Source organism: Canis lupus, chromosome 16, assembly GCF_011100685.1.
Source record: "Canis lupus familiaris isolate Mischka breed German Shepherd chromosome 16, alternate assembly UU_Cfam_GSD_1.0, whole genome shotgun sequence".
Lineage (NCBI taxonomy): Eukaryota > Metazoa > Chordata > Mammalia > Carnivora > Canidae > Canis > Canis lupus.
The window spans coordinates 6,873,974-6,892,468 of NC_049237.1; the positions used below are offsets into that span (position 1 = coordinate 6,873,974).

At 37.3% G+C, this 18,495-nt stretch overlaps 1 protein-coding gene across 2 annotated transcripts in view; it reads right to left on the reverse strand.

Annotated features, from left to right (window-relative positions):
* MGAM2 (maltase-glucoamylase 2 (putative)) overlaps positions 1-18,495 on the reverse strand; it is an 86,335-nt gene that overhangs the window by 56,100 nt on the left and 11,740 nt on the right. For both annotated transcript variants that reach the window (XR_005371225.1, XM_038559358.1), the window contains exons 4-14: positions 13,269-13,392; positions 13,059-13,174; positions 12,355-12,509; positions 11,385-11,556; positions 8,865-8,964; positions 8,001-8,113; positions 6,734-6,859; positions 4,369-4,500; positions 4,176-4,274; positions 1,353-1,466; positions 345-429 (exon numbers count right to left, since the gene is read on the reverse strand). Coding sequence is in view for 1 of the 2 variants with exons in the window: in XM_038559358.1 (XP_038415286.1) it covers positions 345-429; positions 1,353-1,466; positions 4,176-4,274; positions 4,369-4,500; positions 6,734-6,859; positions 8,001-8,113; positions 8,865-8,964; positions 11,385-11,556; positions 12,355-12,509; positions 13,059-13,174; positions 13,269-13,392 (1,336 nt within the window). In the remaining variant the exon portion in view is untranslated. The remainder of the gene's footprint in view (positions 1-344; positions 430-1,352; positions 1,467-4,175; positions 4,275-4,368; positions 4,501-6,733; positions 6,860-8,000; positions 8,114-8,864; positions 8,965-11,384; positions 11,557-12,354; positions 12,510-13,058; positions 13,175-13,268; positions 13,393-18,495) is intronic.

Sequence of the window (18,495 nt, forward strand, 5' to 3'; positions counted from 1 at the left end):
TAGTGGAATAGATAAGTTTCTGAACTAGAAAGCCCCCTTCACACCTGGGGCCTCTTACTGACTTTGGCATCTTGAGGTAGTTTGCACCTTAAAGTATTCTGGTATTCTCCAAAAGTTGAAAACAGAATCATTTGCCTAGGGGTTTGGAGACCATGAAGAGGATGGGAGACAGCGGAGGCCGGTGGGGAGGAGCGCAGCCAGCAGGTGGCCAGAGCCCAGGGGTGCAGCAAGGCCTCCAGCAGTAGAGGGGACAGGTGTCCACAGGCCCCTTGCCCTGGGAGCTGAGACTGTGCTCGGGCACGCAGAGTGCTGCTGAGCTTGCTCAAGCACATCTCACAACTTACGGGGAACGAAAGGAGGAAAGTTCAAGCTGTTCCGCTCACACTTGCGATCGGAATCTTGGAGAAAGCTGGAGACTTCATCCATTTCCTTTAAAGACACACAAGACACACACCGGGAAGTGTTACCGATGTAGGGTTGGTTGTCCGGGGAGGAGGAGGCTTCCTGACCTAGAAAGCCCCCTCCACACCTGGGGCCTCTTACTGACTTTGGCATCTTGAGTAGTCTTCCTAAGTTTTCTTGACCTCTGTTTCATCTTTTGCCTGTCCTCCAACTCGAAATGCTGTCAGGCACACTTTATTTTTTATAGACTGATTTCAATGAGCTGATTAAGCGATACCATCTCAAAGGCTGATTCTTACCTTATGCATAATGTGAATTTTATTGTTGCTGTTACTGATTCAGTGCTGTTCGAAAGAACCTAAGACAGAGGAGTATTTCTGTTTTATAGTTTCCCCCCATCTTTTATTCCACTCAGTGAAGGACAAGAAGATGTAACTGAGACCAAATCTGTCTCTTACAAGTGGATTAAAAATTGGTGATGCCTAATCTTGCTAACAGAGATAATTTTCCAAATTTCAAAGAAATATCTCCACCTGCTATCCCTACCTAAAAAAAAAAAAAGTGTTCATTAAATCATGCTCTGATTAACTTTAAATTTTAATGAATCAATGCAATAAATAATGTTGGGAGCAATGATAGCCTCTCATAAAACAGTAATACTGATTTTTAAGTTGAAAGACAGTTACGGGAGGAAGAAGCTGAAGCCCTGGGAACTAAAAAGAAATGATCACAAAAAGAAATAATCAGCTGGTGGCAGAGCCAGAATTAAAAATCTAGGGTTTTCAGGGGTCTTTTTTACTGCATATAAGCTCAGCATTAAGTAAAAAAGGATTTTAAATACCACTATATCAAGAAAACGATTTTATTACAGATCAGGGTCAAAGCTCCTTCTTATTATATCTTAGAATATCCATTTCCAAAAGAAGTTTGATCCTAGAATAACAACTTACAATCCACACTCCATCGAACTGGAGAATTTTATTAAATGCACTGAACTGCTCTCTCCACCACTCAACGCAAGTCGGATTACTATAATCAGGAAACACTGTCCATCCTGGGTACCCCTAGAGAACAGAGAAGAAGGCAGGGGCAGTGGGTGAGCCACAGGGCCACAGACACATTCATTGCTGCTACTGCTTCTTCCACCAGGAGCTCCAGGCATCTTATCATTTCAGAATCAAAATTTCCCCCCAAACTAAATAGTAAACTATAAGCATAGAACCAAAAGAAGAAAAAGAAAAGAAAAGAAAAAACAGCCAATTAAAAACACAACAGGCCATAGATGTCTTTTTTCTATGAAAACACAAAAATAAAATTTCATGACGTCAGACCACCTGGGAGAGCAGTCTATGAAACATCCATTCATCTAACTAGATAATATTTTAGGAAAGAATGACTGGATTCATTTAAAGTGTTAATTAAAGGTCATATAAACCTGCTTTGAATAATGATGTTTATAAACGATATGTTGCCTTTGGTAGAGAAACAATCCGTTTTGAATGACAAAATGGATTTTGTGCTTCTTACTTGGTTCTGATATTTCTTATCCTCTCTTTTCTTCCTCACCTAGTCTTATCAATGTAGCTTTTAACATTTTCCAGAAATAGCACAAAGGTAGAACTTATAGCTACATTATTGAAAACTCTGAATTGATAGAATATATGCTTTTGTGCTTACATTCTGATTTATTTTCCCAACAAATGTATAAGTTGTCACATTAAGGACCTTATGCTCAGGCAATATAATTAATACATATGAATATATATATTATGTGTTCTATATAGCATATTATTAATATGTAATATATATTAGTATTATATATTATAAATATATAATGTAAATACATTATATATAATGTAAATACAAATACAAGAAAAATTCAGAGACATCTTAAAACCTAAGATGTGAGCTTAAAATTCTCAGTTTAACTGGATTAAAATCCTGGTCTCTTGTTTTAGGTGACAGGGCATCAAGTAATAGCTAGAGGTAATTTTGGTCTTCAGGAAATAGGCAGTGTGGTAAAGAAGTCACCTACAGCACCACTCTATCTAGAGCAGATCCAGCAAACCTCATTCTAACCAAATATCTTTATTTTTATTTTATTTATTTATTTTAGAGAGAGGGAGAATGTGCATGGAGGGGGTAGGAGGGGCAGAGAGAGAGAGAGAGAGAGAGAGAGAGAAATCTTAAGTAGATTTCACCCTCAGCCCAGAGCCCAATATGGGCTTGTCCTCATGACCCTGAGATCATGACCTGAGCCTAAATTAAGAATCAGATGCTTAACCCACTAGGCTACCCAGGCACCCCCCCAAAATATCTTTATAATAATCCTCCAGCCACCCACCCCCATGACAATGACCTCTGTGAACATCTCAGATCAAATAATTTATTTATTGATTAGTGGAGGTAACTAATTAAATTATTGTAATTATATACAAATTATTAATTGTATGCCACTCAAATATGAGTACTACTGAAATGACCCACAGGTCTGGATACTCTGCTTTTCAGATAATCAAAACCATGTTTATGTGACCATGGTCTCTGATTTTGTACTTATATATGAATATTGGTCTGATATTTTAGAAATTCACTTCAAACAAAATAAAAGCAAAGCACTGGTTTAGGGAAGGAAGGAAACTACTGTTTCATAAAAGGTTAAGCTCAATGAAAAAGAAAGTAAATAGAATTAAGTATTGTAAACAAAGTCAATGATAGGAATTAAGTGAGCAATTAGATTAAGGGGCATTGATAACCCTGAAAAGACAGTTTGGGAAAGTAAACTGCCAAGGAGCAACACAACTTACAGCCACATAAATTTTTCAGATTAAACATTAGTTTTAGTAAATCTCATATAATCCATCAGCTAATGCTGACCCTATAAGTAAATGGAAAAAAAGCTGCCTCAATGATTTGATATAAAACATTCTGAAGATAGGCTTCTTCTTTTTTATTTTTTTAAAGATTTTATTTATTTATTCATGAGAGACACAGAAAGAGAAGCAGAGACACAGGCAGAGGGAGAAACAGGCTCCTCGAGGAAAACCCGATGTGGGACGTGATCCCAGAACCCCATGGGGCACGAACTGAACCTAAGGCAGACACTCAACCACTGAGTCACCCAGGGCACCCTAAAATTAGGCTTCTAATCAGCCTACTCCAATGTCTGAATAAAAGCTTGGCTCTATCTTTATAGATATGATACTTATGTATCATATAAAATAACAATACATTAGCCAAGACATTTTTCACATTAGACTGTGAGCATCTTGCTGCATTATTGTAGCTGAATGCATTGTGTTAGGAAAGAGAAAGAAGTTGGAGGCAGAAAGACCTTAAGAATAAATGAACTTTCTTCTAATAATACATTGCTTCTCAAGTATCTATAATATAGGAGACGGTCAGGGGATAGTTTTTTAGAACCCAGATATTAATCCTTCCCACCACAAAAAAGAAATGATAATTATGTGACATGGTCAAAGCGCTCTTGCCACAATGACAATCATATTGCAATACACAAATGTATCAAATCAACATGTTGTACACCTTAAATTTATACAATGTGATATGTCAAATATATTTCAATTTTTAAAAACCCCTCAGAATTTTAATTATTTTACTATTACATCTACTGGTTTAAAAATAATAATGAAGGGAGCCTCTAAAGGCATGGAAACAGCGATAATACAACAACTTGCCTTCTATTCCCTTTTATAACAAAACTACAAGCTTCCCCAAATTACTATAATTTATTGACATTCTTGCAAAATTACCTTCCCAAGAACAAAGCCATTGTCCCCCAAGATCCATACTCTCTTTGTACTTCCATTCACATAGGGCTGGTAGCCAGAGTTATTTGAGATGCCAGGATTCTAATAAATAAAGATGATAACAAATATTATTTTTGTTAATTTCTTTTGCACTTTGAAAGGAAAAAAATGAGGCAACAGACTTGTTTGAACATACCATAATGATTACATATTTCATTCCTTGGTTATGTAACTCGTTGACAAAATTTGAGAGATTAGAGAAAGCCACTTTATCAATAGTGAAATCCTTATTTCCATCCATGTAGTCTATGTCAGAGTACTGGACATCCTGAAAGATAGTGCCAGTCAGTTAGAACGTAGAAAATAATCACAGTGCTGACGGAAGGTATCATAGCTCTGGTTCTTGCTCACTAAAACTAAAGCCATATTTCTTTTTTTTTTTAAGTCTATTCATTTACTTGAGAGAGAGAGAGAAAGAAAGAGTGAGTAGGGGAAGAGGCAGAGAGAGAAACAGATTTCCCGCCGAGCACAGAGCGCAACACAGGGATGGATCCCAGGACCTGAGCCGAAGGTAGATGCTTAACCGACTGAGCCACTGAGGTGCCTCTGAAGCTATATTTCTTAATGATCCTTGAACTTCCAGGACTTGGCTACCTCCTAGAAATAAATAAGCCCATTCTGAAAGATGCAGGTGCTCCTAGGTTGCACTCTTATCTCTTTGTCTTGACAGATGCAAGTCATAGGTATTGGGAGGAACTTGAGGGTAGGGATGATGTCTTGTTCATCCCTGCAAGTTGAGAGCTCGGTTGCTTGACATGAAATAGGTGCTTTTTACATGTCTCTTTGGGTGAGTAACAATAGTAGTGTTGTAAGAATGTGCTAACTTGGACCCTAAAAATTAAGCTAGAATGTATCATAAGAGGAGAAAACAGTCTTCTTGCCCTATAAAACTGATAGAACAACTAACAAAGGTAAACAACAAAGGGGCAGAGCTTTAATTAACTGAAGTCTCACACATACATTATTTTAGTGTTTGTATACCAATCTGTGAAGAGCAGGTGTTATTCTTAGTGAGAAGACTGCAGTGTGAAGGGGTTGAGTGACATTTCCCAAAGTCATGTGCATGGGTGAGTGAGGTAGACTGGGACTTTTGTGATAGGCCCTTTGAGTCCAGCTGCTCTTTCTTTCCAATATGCCACAACTTCAAAGACATTTGAAGGTCTTCTAAGAAAGTGTTCCTCTCGTAGGAACACTTTCCTCATGTGTCTTAGAAGCCTCTAGCTTCCAGGCCTACAGGAAAATGTGGCTGGTGGCCTGTTGCCAATGCAGCACAACTGTTCTAACACTGGGCAGATGCTCAATACTCAGGTGCCTCCACTACCACATGGTCAGAAAGAACCAATCGTGGGGAAAAAAGCTCATTTGTTCCTGAATTAGCAGCACCTCAGAAAAGCCCTTCCCATCAGATGTTCAGAGATACATTGAAACCAATACCATATGTAATATTTTTGAATCACAATCTTGCCATTTATTAGTGCTAGTGACCTTAGAAAAGTTATTAACTGTGCAATGTGTCTCCATTATCTCATTTGCAAAATACCAATAAATGACAGTTAACCATGATTGTGAAAGCACCTTGTAAAATAATAACCACGTGGAGAGATTTGGCCTGATTTTTGCTGGAATTGAGTGCTTGCAGGTATCAGACTTGGGAGCATTAAAATGAAACACGTGATCAATTACCCCTTAACACCAAACAAAACAGCAGACATGTTTTCTCACAGGAAAAAATTTATTTCCCTGCCTACTCCCCTTGCTGCCCTGAGAGGGGATTGGAAGCTCCCAAGATTAAGCCAAAGTCATTCCCACCTGCATGTTCTTCCTTCACACGCTAACCACATTTCCAAAGATCTCACCCCAAATAAACTATTTTGATAAGTTCATTAAAGGTGTTATGAATCTCCTGGATGAATTTATCAAATAGTATATGCTTAATAATTATCTATTTACTAGTGGAGATTGAACATCATAAAAACTTTGCAACCAGAGAGCTTTCAAAATTAGAATCTGCTAGATCTGGAAGGAGTGTGCAAGGTCACTATAAGAAACTTACTCTAGGTAATATTTATAATCATCAGCTCTTGTTAACCATATCACCCCAGATGCTGCTTTCTTTTATAAAATAACAGCTAGTTTTGATGGAGCTCATCCTCTGTGCTGCCTGCCTATGCATAGTGTAAGGCATTCCTCACTACCAGTCCATCCAAGGAAGTCTTCCATGCTCATTTATAAAGAGAGAAACTAAGACTAAGAGATGCTACTTAACTAGCCCAACACTGATAGAGCTAGGAAGAAGCAAAGCTAAAATTCAAAACCATATCCATCCGATTCCATAAACTGCTATTTCTATGATGACATAGGTAATTTAGCACACAAATTTCTGTTTGTTTATCTCTGTCCACTTATCTCTCTCTGTATTTCTTCTTAATAAATTGATTTTGTTTCAAAACTAAAAGATAGGACATGGTGCCTTACGCACAATGAGAGAAGGTCCAACTTACATAAGGGATCTGAGCTAGACGATTTCGGTTCACAACCTCCTTCAATCCATTGATGCCACCATAGTTCCTGCGACTGAGCTGGAAACCAAGACTCCAGTAGGGAGGCAAGAACGGTCGTCCAATGAGCTGAAAAAATACATACAGACATGTTTGAGCATCTAAAAACTATTGTTTTGAGCACCATGTCTAACACAGAAAACAGTTTCCATTTCACATTCTATAAAGTCCCCAGATCTAAAAATGTCAGAGGCAAGACTAATCTTGGGTAATTTGCAAAATTCTATAGCTCACATCTTTGTTTCCTATGCACCTAAATGCATCCCCAGCAACCTCAACATCAGAAAATAATGGGATTTGCAAAAACTGGTAGAATAATAGTGTTAAACTGGGAGGAAAAAAGTATTCATTCACTCAGTAAATATTTTCTGAGTGTTTACAATGTGGTAAGGGTTGATGTAGGCACATGGGATATAGTAGCATAAAGTGAACATCGTTCCCACTCTCACAAAGATGAAAGGAAATACATAAATGCCCATTAGAATTTCAGATAGTGGCATGGGCTAATGAAAAAGGAATAAGGACCAATAGCATTCATTACAAGTGGGGTAGGCAAAGAATTACTGGACTATGCTTAAATCCAAGTCTACGTGTTGTTCATGCCAGCACTCTGAGAAAATCCCACACAAACCCTTGTTAAACATTATTCCCTAGAAGCTCCTGTCCTCCCATGTGACAGTTCCCTCAGCGGGGCACTTTCTCTCATGCCTCTGAATTCCCATACAGTTTCTTTGCACTTGACTAATGGCATTTATTAAGGTGTTTCCTATTATGATTATAGGCAGTGTCCTACTTCTCCTATCAGATTATAAATCAACTGGCATCCAGGACCATATTTCACATGCCTTTTTGTATGTCATCTTGAACAAGTCAATTAATCTTTCTCTATCTAAGTTTTTCATCTATACAACAGGAAGTTCAGGCTAACTGGTATCTAAAGTTCTTTCCTGTTCTATATTTTGAATAAAAAATTAAAAAGCGTAGGGGTCCCTGGGTGGCTTAGCTGCTTTAGCATCTGACTCTTAATTTCAGCTCAGGTCATGATCTCAGGTCATGAGATCGAGCCCTGCATCAGGCTCCACACTCTGCATAGAGATTCTCTCTCTCCCTCTGCCCTGACCCTTCATAAATAAATAAATAATACAATTCCTTTTAGATAGTTTCTTTTCACTAAATTTTAATTATAACTCTCTTCAAGCAAAGCACATACCTCCAGGTATTCCTGAATCACTTGTTCTGGAGTATTTCCCAGGAATACATAAAAGTCAAGGATGCCTCCAGTTGTGCGGTAAGTGATTGCAGGAGCAGGCTGGAGGGTGACCTCTGAAAGGATTAAAATGAGAGTTTTTATAATTTTGTGGTTGCAAATATACTTTTCTGTAGAATATCAATACCTGAGCTATTCAAAACAATCTCCGTCTCATTTTGCCGGAGATGAAAATTACACATTTCTTTTTTTTTTTTTAGATTGCTGAAATTTAACATAGTGTTGAATAAAACACTAATGAAGAACTGATTTTTTTAAGAGAAAGCAGAACCAATTTTATTTCAATATGGCTATGAAACAACACAAATGTCTGGAATTTGTGAGTGACTTAATGTAGTGGAAAGGTTCTAAAAACCTTATTAGATGACTCTAAATATAATGTATAAATAAAAATAAAAACAAACCCTTATTAGGATGCTGTTAGTCCAGAAGCTGGAGGGAGAAGATGCTGGAATGGGGAAAGGATGAGCTATGGGAAATAGGCTATAGAACACAGCCTTATTGCCTACAAACAGACAATCTGATTTACATAGTGAAATCTACAGCTATCTTTGGGACCTGCCAATGCATCTTATTATCTGCAGAATATTATGGAAAACAGTGCATCAAAAGAGGTCCCCAAAGAAGTTTCCAATGGAAATAGCTTTCAGCAGATTTATAGCAGGTTACCCCACATTTGGGTTCCCATATAGAAGCTTTGTAGGTTAAATACACTTCCTGTTAAACAGTGACCTCAACACAAAAGTTATTTTTATAAAAGCCACATCCCAAAACATATTCCTGCTGAGATAAAAATATGCTTCCTACCCATGGCATTACTGTTCAACAGAAAAACCCCAAAAGAGAAGCCACTGATGTCTTCAAGGCACAGGAAGAATGTATGAGCTCCATACAGATTAATCATGCCCTGTCAAGAAAAAATAATAACACATAGTAGTAGTACATGTTTTAAAAAATGCTTTTATTTACCCCAAAATAAAACCAAAACCCATGTACACCATGTGCTTGGTCAGCACTTGATGTAATCTAGTATTATATCAAAAAGGTACTGAAATGGTAACATCAAGTGATAAACAGATAAACAAAATATGGTCTATTCATGCCGTGGAATACTATTAGCAATAAGAAGTGAAAAACCGATCCATGCTACACACGAATAAACCTCATAACTGTGATGCTGAGTGAAAGAAACAGACACAAAAGAAACCATATATTGCATGATTATATATATATATATATATATATACACACACATATATAAAGTATCCAGAAAAGTCAAATCTATCCCGACAGAAAGTAGACTAGTGATTCCCTGGAGATGAAGTGGGCACTGGGGTGGGAATCGAGATTATGTCTAAAAATGTATGAGGGATCCTAATGGGGTGACAAAAATGTTCCAAAACTAGATTATGACAACAACTGCGCAAGTCGGTAGTGTGCTCCACAATCACTGAATCGTATGCTTAAAACAGGTGAATTTTAGTATATAAATTGTATCTTAGTTATTTTTAAAATTTGGAAAACATCTGCAAAGACATACAACAAAATGTTAGCAGAAGATTGTTATTATGAGAATTTTTGTATTTCTTCTTGATGCCTAAAATTTTCTAATTTTTCTATAATTAATATATAATATTTAGGTAGTAAATAAGTTTAAAGAAGATACTGAACCCATAACAGGGCTGTGATGAGCACTGATATTAAAAGAGATAATATGTATTACTGTGAGTGAAAAAGTTGGGGGAGGAAAGGGTAAAAAGGAAGAAGGGAGGGTGGAAGGGAGGAAGGAAGGAAGACAGGCAAGACTAATCTAATCTGTGACTACATAATTCAAGGATTTTTCAGCTACAGAAAGCCAAACTTAGGATGATACTAGTCTTCCATGTTTGTCAGAGGCCTTGAGCAAGCACTTTAGTGAATGTTCTGGCTATTGCTTTACTTCATTTGGTTCAGTAAGTGTGCTCCCTTCATCTCATCAGATGTTGGTGGGTGGAGCAGTTAATGTGCTACTTGATTTGTTCATCTCCCATGGAATACGAATTGCAAAACTTCAGTCCCATCCCTCCCTTGCGATGTACTTCAACCTGCACGTCTTGCACAAATCAGGGAAATATCACCAGCACAATGGAGACTTCAAAACCTGCTCTACAAAGCAATGCTATTCAAAGGGTTGTCCATGGGCCAGGACCTCCCCATACCCTTTGCTGTAAATCAGCAAAGAAAGTACCAAAAGAAAACAAAACAAAACAAAACAAACAAACAAAAAAAAAAACAAGAGAAATAGCTTAGAAATTTTTATAGCAACTTAAAAGAATAATTTTATATCTGTTCAATTTAAAATTTGAGTTTATGTTTTATGTTTTTGAGTAATTTTATTTCATTTTTCCAGGATTAAACAAACAAACAAACAAACAAACAGAAAGCAAGGAACTGATCCTTCACTACAGATAAATTGAGAGGCACTGCTCTAGACCAGCTCTTTGCTCACTTTACTATGCATGAGGCTCACTTGCAGATCTTGTTAAAATGCACATTCTGGTTCAGTAGGTCTGGGCTTTGACCTGCGATTCTGCATTTCTAACAACCGCCCAAGTGATGCCAACACTGCTGTCTCTGGAACATACTTCAACTAGCAGAGACCTGGAAAATATTAAAGCTGCCAAAAGAGGGGTTTTTTTTGTTTGTTTGTTTGTTTGTTTGTTTTTAGTTCACAAAGTTCTACTGAGGATAGTTCCTGCTGCAGCTCTCCCCAAGATACTACTCAATTATTAAAGGCAAATATAGTTATTTTGCAGAAGGATTTTCCAATATATATTAGGCCATCATATAATCATTAAATTATATTTTCCTTTAAAAGTGGGATGTTTTCAAAGATTGATCTATTACTGATGAATCACTGACCTCTACCTCTAAAACTAATAATATGTTATATGTTAATTAATTGAATTAAAAAAAAAGTTCTCATCACAAGGAAAAAAATCTGTACCTTAACATGGTGACGAATGTTAACTAGACTTATTGTGGTGATCATTTACTAATATAGAGAAATATCGAATCATTATGTTGTCCGCTTGAAACTAACGTAAGGTTGTATGTCAGCTATACCTCAATAAAAAATAATAATAAAATGAAATAAAACAAAATTGATATATTACTAATTGTGAGTTTATAAACCTCAAGAAGAAGTATTCTTTGGCACAAACGTATCTAACTTGGGCAAAATAATATATGGATGTAACTCGTAGGCTACTTGATTCTAGGTCACTTTCTGGAAAGGAGAGAGGGATTCCTCACTGGGAACCATAAATTAGAGGAAGGGAAGCTCACCTCGGTGGGAGCAGCATCTCGAGTGAAGATGGGCCAGGTCTTCCAGGTCATGTTGTGGCGGTACTGCTGATGTACATGCTCTCCCAGCCCATACACAGTGGCACTGGGCAGTCGGAAGGACAGCTGCAGGTACTGCTGGGCGAACTGCAAGGGCCCGATGCTCGTGTCCAATCTGGACGATGGGGTAAGAGTGAGAGTCACCAAACAGCTCTCTGCCAGGAAACTGTCTGCTACACTCCCTGTTCTCTTTGTTCTCAAAGTGTGAGAACATTCACTTTCATACTACCTTTGAAGGTCTTTCTAGGGTCTCTCTGATTCTTTCATTCTAGAGAAGATTTGATACCAGAAACTCAAGTTGGATGATTGCGGGGAAAAGAGCAGATGGGACTTTATACTTGCCGGGCATCTACTCCATGCCAGGAACTATTCTGGATGCTTCATGAATATATCTCAGTTCATATAGCAACAGTGGCGATTCTCATTCCCTTTCTATGGACCTGGGAACTGAGGTTGATGTGAGACCAGTGGTGACTTACTGGTGCAAGAACTTGAACATAGGTTTTACCAATATTAATCTCTGTATTTTCTCTAGTATAATTTATGGTTTAAGCTCAGGCTGTTGTTAGATTCTTTGTGGCAAGTTTCTCAGGAAATAAAAATTTGGAATGATAGTGAAGTTGAGTTCCAAAGTGAATGCTAATCCAATATAATACAATTTCCTATTTCATAATATACATGAACTACAAGTGCATTAACTTAGCACACCAGCACATTACATTTTAGCATGCTGTATTCTGCAATCACGACAGATTAGCAGTGTTAGTGATTTACGGTAAAAACTTTGACATTTTTCTGAAGTTCAAACAATTTCCCAAGTCATACTTATCTCATCATCCACCCCTAGTAAGTCAGATGGAATGATACTGAGACTATATACTCAACGATATACAAAGATTATTGAAAAGCTCACAAGACTCTTCCATTGCTCTTCCTTATTATTTTGATGCTGAAGGGTTTATGAATGACCTCTAGGTAATAGTTGAAATTGATGGCTCTATTAGTCCTATTAAACAGGTTAATATTTTCATGCTGGACTTCATAGCGTATGTTATTGGTATCATTGATCTGTCAGAAAAAAAAAGAGAAAAAACAAAAGTGATGAGAAGGATTCCTTATAAAGCTACAAAGGATTTTCACTCTTAGCACCCAGTGAAAATAGCTTCTAACTCTTTTTTAAAAACATTATCTTATTTGATAGAGACAGAGAGCAAAAGCAGGAGGAGGGGCAGAGGCAGAAAGAGAGAGAGAGAATCCCAAGCAGACTCTACACTGAATGCAGAGTCCCATACGAGGCTCCATCCCATGACCCCGAGATCATGACTGGAGCTGAAACCAAGCGTCAGATACTCAACTGATTGAGCCACCCAGGTGCCCCAATAGCTTCTAATTCCTAATCCCATGTTTCTTGAATTGTGAGAAAAAAATCACCCAATCGTGTGTCCCCCACAAAATTCAAAACAACCCACGCATCCCATTGGGAGAATCCTGCAGAGGGGAACAGGGGTACCTTCTGCCTACACAGCTCTATGTCATGCTGAAAGGAGAATTATGTGAACCCAGTGTGAGGTCACTGCTTTCCTCAGAGATGTGCTCAGTGATAACTTCTAAACCAACCTTAAAATGGAAACGATTGGATGTCTGATACTCAGCTGTGAAGAAGGCTTCGTCGACATCATATCCAAACAGAGATGGGAATGACAACTTTTTCAAGTGGGCTGTAAACTCTAGGGCTGGAGGGGAGGCAGCTTTTAGACTTTATTTTTCAGTTAGCTTATCTGAGTCATAAATAGTTGTTCCCTGGGACCTCATTAGGGCAGTGCTCACCTGTCCTTGTATTATTCTGGCTATCAATGACTTTGTAGCCCCAATTCCTGGGGAAGAAGCACGTAGGGACATTAATATCTGACACAGGCTTCCAGCAGCACCTATGTTGCTGGCGGCAGACATCCTGTAACAATGGCACAGAGTTAGCATTATATGGAATGAAGGAAGAAAGTTCTATCTGTGTATTTATAACCAATTTTATTCCAAGAAGACTTTAAGATAGGTCATATTTACATGCAGTCATTTATTTCCTCTTCTTTTATTACACACTTATCCAACCTCCAGTATGCATTTATTACCTACCTAACAAGAAATGCATAACACAGATAAATAAGACACAGTTCTTGCCTCTGGGAAACTTCCATTACAGTCTGGTAGTACATGCAGACAATTTCAGCATGAGAGGAGTACCAGACAGAGAGTGCCCAGGAGCTGAAGGAACACACACACCAGCCATGGCATACGGTCTAGAAGGCTGTGAGCAGGGTGAGGTGGGTTTCCAGGTAGGTGAAAGGTAATCCCACTCCTAGCGCACCAGAAAAGGTTAGCTAAGTGAACAGTAGAGCAGTATTCCAAGTAGAGAATGCAGCAATGCATGATAGAATCATAAAAACCACAAGTTCATTCTGCCAAGAACACTGAGTAAGAGAACCATGTTGGGGGGATACAATATTCACACCAGGAGTAAGCTGGATGTCAGACCAACCAGTTTAGACTTTCTTATGAGGAAAGGACATGGAAATGACTAACAATATGGCACAAAGAAATGCATTTCTAAAATGTAAGAAAAGAAAAGGAAAATGGGAAAAAAATTAAGATAGACCTGGGATAGAAGGTGACATAAAGAAATTCACAATGTCCACAAGGTTAAAATAAACCATATCTGGTTTCTCAGAGTGGCTTGATTACGGATTTTTTAAATTATTATTATTTGGGGTACTTGGGTGGCTCAGTTGGTTAAGCATCTGCCTTCGGCTCAGGTCATGATTCCAGCGTCCTTGGATCAAGCCCTGCAAAGAGCTCCTCACTCAGTGGGGAACGTGCTTCTCCTTCTCCCTCTGCCACTCCCCCTATTTGTTCTTTCTCTGTCAAATAAATAAATACAATATTTTAAAAAATGATTATTATTGGGCAGCCCGGTGGCTCAGCAGTTTAGCGCTGCCTTCAGCCCAGGGCGTGATCCTAGAGTCCCAGGATCAAGTCCCATGTCGGGCTCCCTGCATGGATCCTGCTTCTCCCTCTACTTGTGTCTCTGCCTCTCTCTCTCTCTGTGTGTCTCTCATGATAGAATAAATAAAATCTTTTAAAAAATGATTATTATTTGGTGAGATGTATTTTCTATAGGCTCTACAACTTTAAGATTCACTTGTATAAAAACTGTTTTTTATAATAAAGAAATAAGATAGACGGCAAATTGAATCAAACTGTTGAAATAAGCATCCACCTGTCCATCCAACTAAACTTACATGAAGTGACAGAAATATCATTAAGAAAAAAATACAAAACCATTTAAAAAACATCCAGCTAAAATGCGATATGGCAGAAATGGCATGAAATTACTGACACGTGGGACGTAGACTTTACCAAGTATAGGGGAAAATATATCCATAGCCTAAAACACAAGAGGAGACCACATCAACGTGAAGAAGTTGAAGAGAACCTGGGCATAGTTTTGGATCATTAATTGGGAAGCTCCTGTATGAACATTTAGCTGCCTAATCTGACATTCCTTACAGCTACTATAAGTTCTGGCTAATTGGTGGGTATCCTGAAGTATTTATTCATAGGGTAAAGGGGGTTAGGAAAGATGTTAGGATTCAGAAGGCATAGCAATACACCAGATAATAAGCCAGTGTCTCTAACTCCCAAACAAGTACCCACATTCTCTCCAGCAGTCCTTTCCTTCCTTCCTAAATACCTAGAGCAAGCCAAGGTAAATAGGACAGGCAGTTATAGATAATTAAATACAAAGATGACAGTCAACAACCACCAAACACGAAAGGAACCAACACTATGATAGGCACCAAACTTAATAAACAGAAGAAACAAATTGCAGGCAACAATTAATAGAAAAGAAAACATTGCGAATCTTTTAAATAAATACAATTATTATCTTTATAGAGAGGCACATAGCTGTTGCTTCCATTAGAAAAAAAAAGCAACAAAGAATATTGAAAGTTAAGATATTAATATTTGGACAAGTAACAAAAAGGAAAGAGAACAATGTCAAGACAAGAAGAAATTTTCTTTAAATCAAATTTAGGATTACCTCAGAACACAAGGACAAAGACACGGAAAGTATGAAAGACAGGGTAGGCAAAGTGCCCCATGGGGTCAGATAGCAATATTCAACTAGAAGATTCCAGAAGGGGTGAAAAGAGGATACAGGCTAGGGAAGTGGGAATTAAAGAGAGTAAGTATTGTTCTACATGATGAACAACTCAATGTACAACCCAAGTAACTAGAAAAAAAAACTAAATAAACCCAGAAAAACTACACGGAAGATTAATGAATAAAAGCAGTAATTAATGTAAAAGAATCAAGTATCTACAGTTATCATTTTAAAACATGAAATGAACCTCTCCTCTGTTTCAGGTATTCATCTAAGTTCACGTGATACAGTGATGCCAGCAAGTGTAGTAGGTGAAACAGACACCACCATTAATTAAACAGATCTTGTTTCCACCACTGATTTGAAATGCCATGCTCAGGACAAGCTAAATTTAAGTGCACATATATGAGGCTATGAATATGCATTTTGGAACTTCCTATTTTATAGGTATGTATGTGTCAATTCCTGCTACAATTCCACACTGATAATTACTACAGTGCAAGGATATGTTTTGATATTAGTTTGGCAGATCAATACATCTAACAAAGACTCTTTGAGAAGATCAAAGAAATATGAATACCTTATGAAATCCTGTTTTGACATAAAGGACAAACAAGATTAGAAACAAAAATTATGAATGACAACAGATACATAGGATTTTTTTGAGAGAGAGAGAGTGAGAGAGAGAGAGAGAGCACATGAGCAAGGCAGAGGGTAAGGGAGAGAGAGAGAATGTCATGAGATCATGATCTAAGCCAAAATCAAGAGTCCGAGGCACAACCAACTGAGCCAGCCAGGTGCTCCAGAGGTATAGGATTTTTAATATAACTATGGATTGTGAGAAAACTATTTGTACAAATATTTGCCAATGAATTTGAAACTATAATTTGAATCTTTAAATGGTAAAATATTAAATAATCAAAATAAGAAGAGATAGAAAACCTGAAACAACCAATTGCCTTGAGAAATTATAAGTAGTCAAGGAACCTTCCCTAAACAAACAAACAAACAAACAAACAAACAAAAAACAAAGACTTTGCCTAGATGACCTGGAGAATAGAATATTCTCATATTATACATTTTTTTCAGAACTTAGGAAAAGATGGATAGTTTCTTGTTTCATTTTATTAAACTATAATAATTCTGGCAGCAAACTAGACAAGGAAAAGTTAAGATAAACAAAAATATATAAGCCAATTTCACTTAAAAAACATAGTTGTTTTTATAAACACCTATTTTAGTGTATTATAAACACTGTTTTAGTGTATTTTAGTGTATTAAAAGAATTAATGCATAATAGCCAACTAAGGGTTATCAGGCATAAAAATGGTTCATAATTAAGAAATGTTTTAATTTTTTTATTTATTTATGATAGTCACAGAGAGAGAGAGAGAGAGAGGCAGAGACACAGGCAGAGGGAGAAGCAGGCTCCATACACTGGGAGCCCGACGTGGGACTCGATCCCAGGTCTCCAGGATCGCGCCCTGGGCCAAAGGCAGGTGCTAAACCGCTGCGCCACCCAGGGTTCCCATTAAGAAATGTTTTAACATAATTTGCATTGTCAAAAGAAAACCACATGATCATCTCAACAGAAGCAAACTTTTTTAATTTTTAAATTAATTTATTTTGATAGAGAGAGTATGTGTGAGTAGGGAGAGGGGCAGAGGGAGAGAGAGAGAGAATCTCAAGGGGACTCTGCACTTAGCACGAAGCCTGACACAGGGCTTGATATCATGACCCTGAGATTATGACCTGATCCAAAATCCAGAGTTGAATGCTTAACCAACTGAGCCACCCAAGCATCCCCAGAAGGAAACTATTTTTAAGATATAATTATGTGGTAAATTTAAATGCCCTACATTTAAAAAGTAAATTATGAAATAATACGTATAGTATAATCTGTTAAAATAAAATAAACATATATTAATATATGTGCATAATATATAGATATTTGCAAAAGCATAGAAAAATCAAGAGAAGGACATACACCAAGCTATTGACTTGATTCTGGGAAGGGGATCTGAAGGTAGAGAGAAAGCATTATGAACAAGGAAAGATTTTTTCCACTTAACTCTGTACATAAATATAAAGTCCTTATTAAAGGAATGTGATTAAAAAAAAGAAAAGAATAGAGAAAATAATATGTCACAACACTACTCATTTGGAAAAGGAATAGTACTGACAAGTATTTTAGATGCTAACATCTGATGTAATTACATTGAAAAATGACAATATGAATATAACCTAAATCAGTGTTTCATGTCTATTATAAACAAAGCAATCACAGTATAACCATAAAATATTCTTAAATGTACATATTAATTCTCTGTATATACAGCTGATATTCCTGCCTCATCTTCTCCAGATAACAACAACAAAAAAAAAGCTGGAGGAGATCAGTGGAGAAAGAGTTTGCAGGTTCTGGATAACCTCTGGATAACTGATATTACTAAGCTCGAGGCAAACATTCATTAGCTCTGTTACTTCTGAAACTGAGGTTGGTAAAGTCCAAAAGGTTAGTTTCACTGCCATAAATTGTTCCAAAGTCTGTAGACCTCTGTAAACAGCAGTAAGACAAGAGATCTAATATATTCAGGTAAATACAATATTTTTAAATGCAGTCTGCCATAACATCCCTAGTTCAATTTTAAGCCATTCTCAGTATTGCAGACACAAAAGGTCAAACCTTTGATGTACATTTCCTTCTTCTTTTCCATTTCCACTTCCACCACAGACAATAACAGAGATTCTCATAAACTCTTACCTAGACGACAGTGGTTGACTCATGACAAGTCTCCCTATCTTTATTCTTTCCTCTAACACCAAACTTTCCCAAAGAGTATTCTCCAGTTATCTTTTAAATAGACTTTTATGCTATTTTCCACTCAAATAATA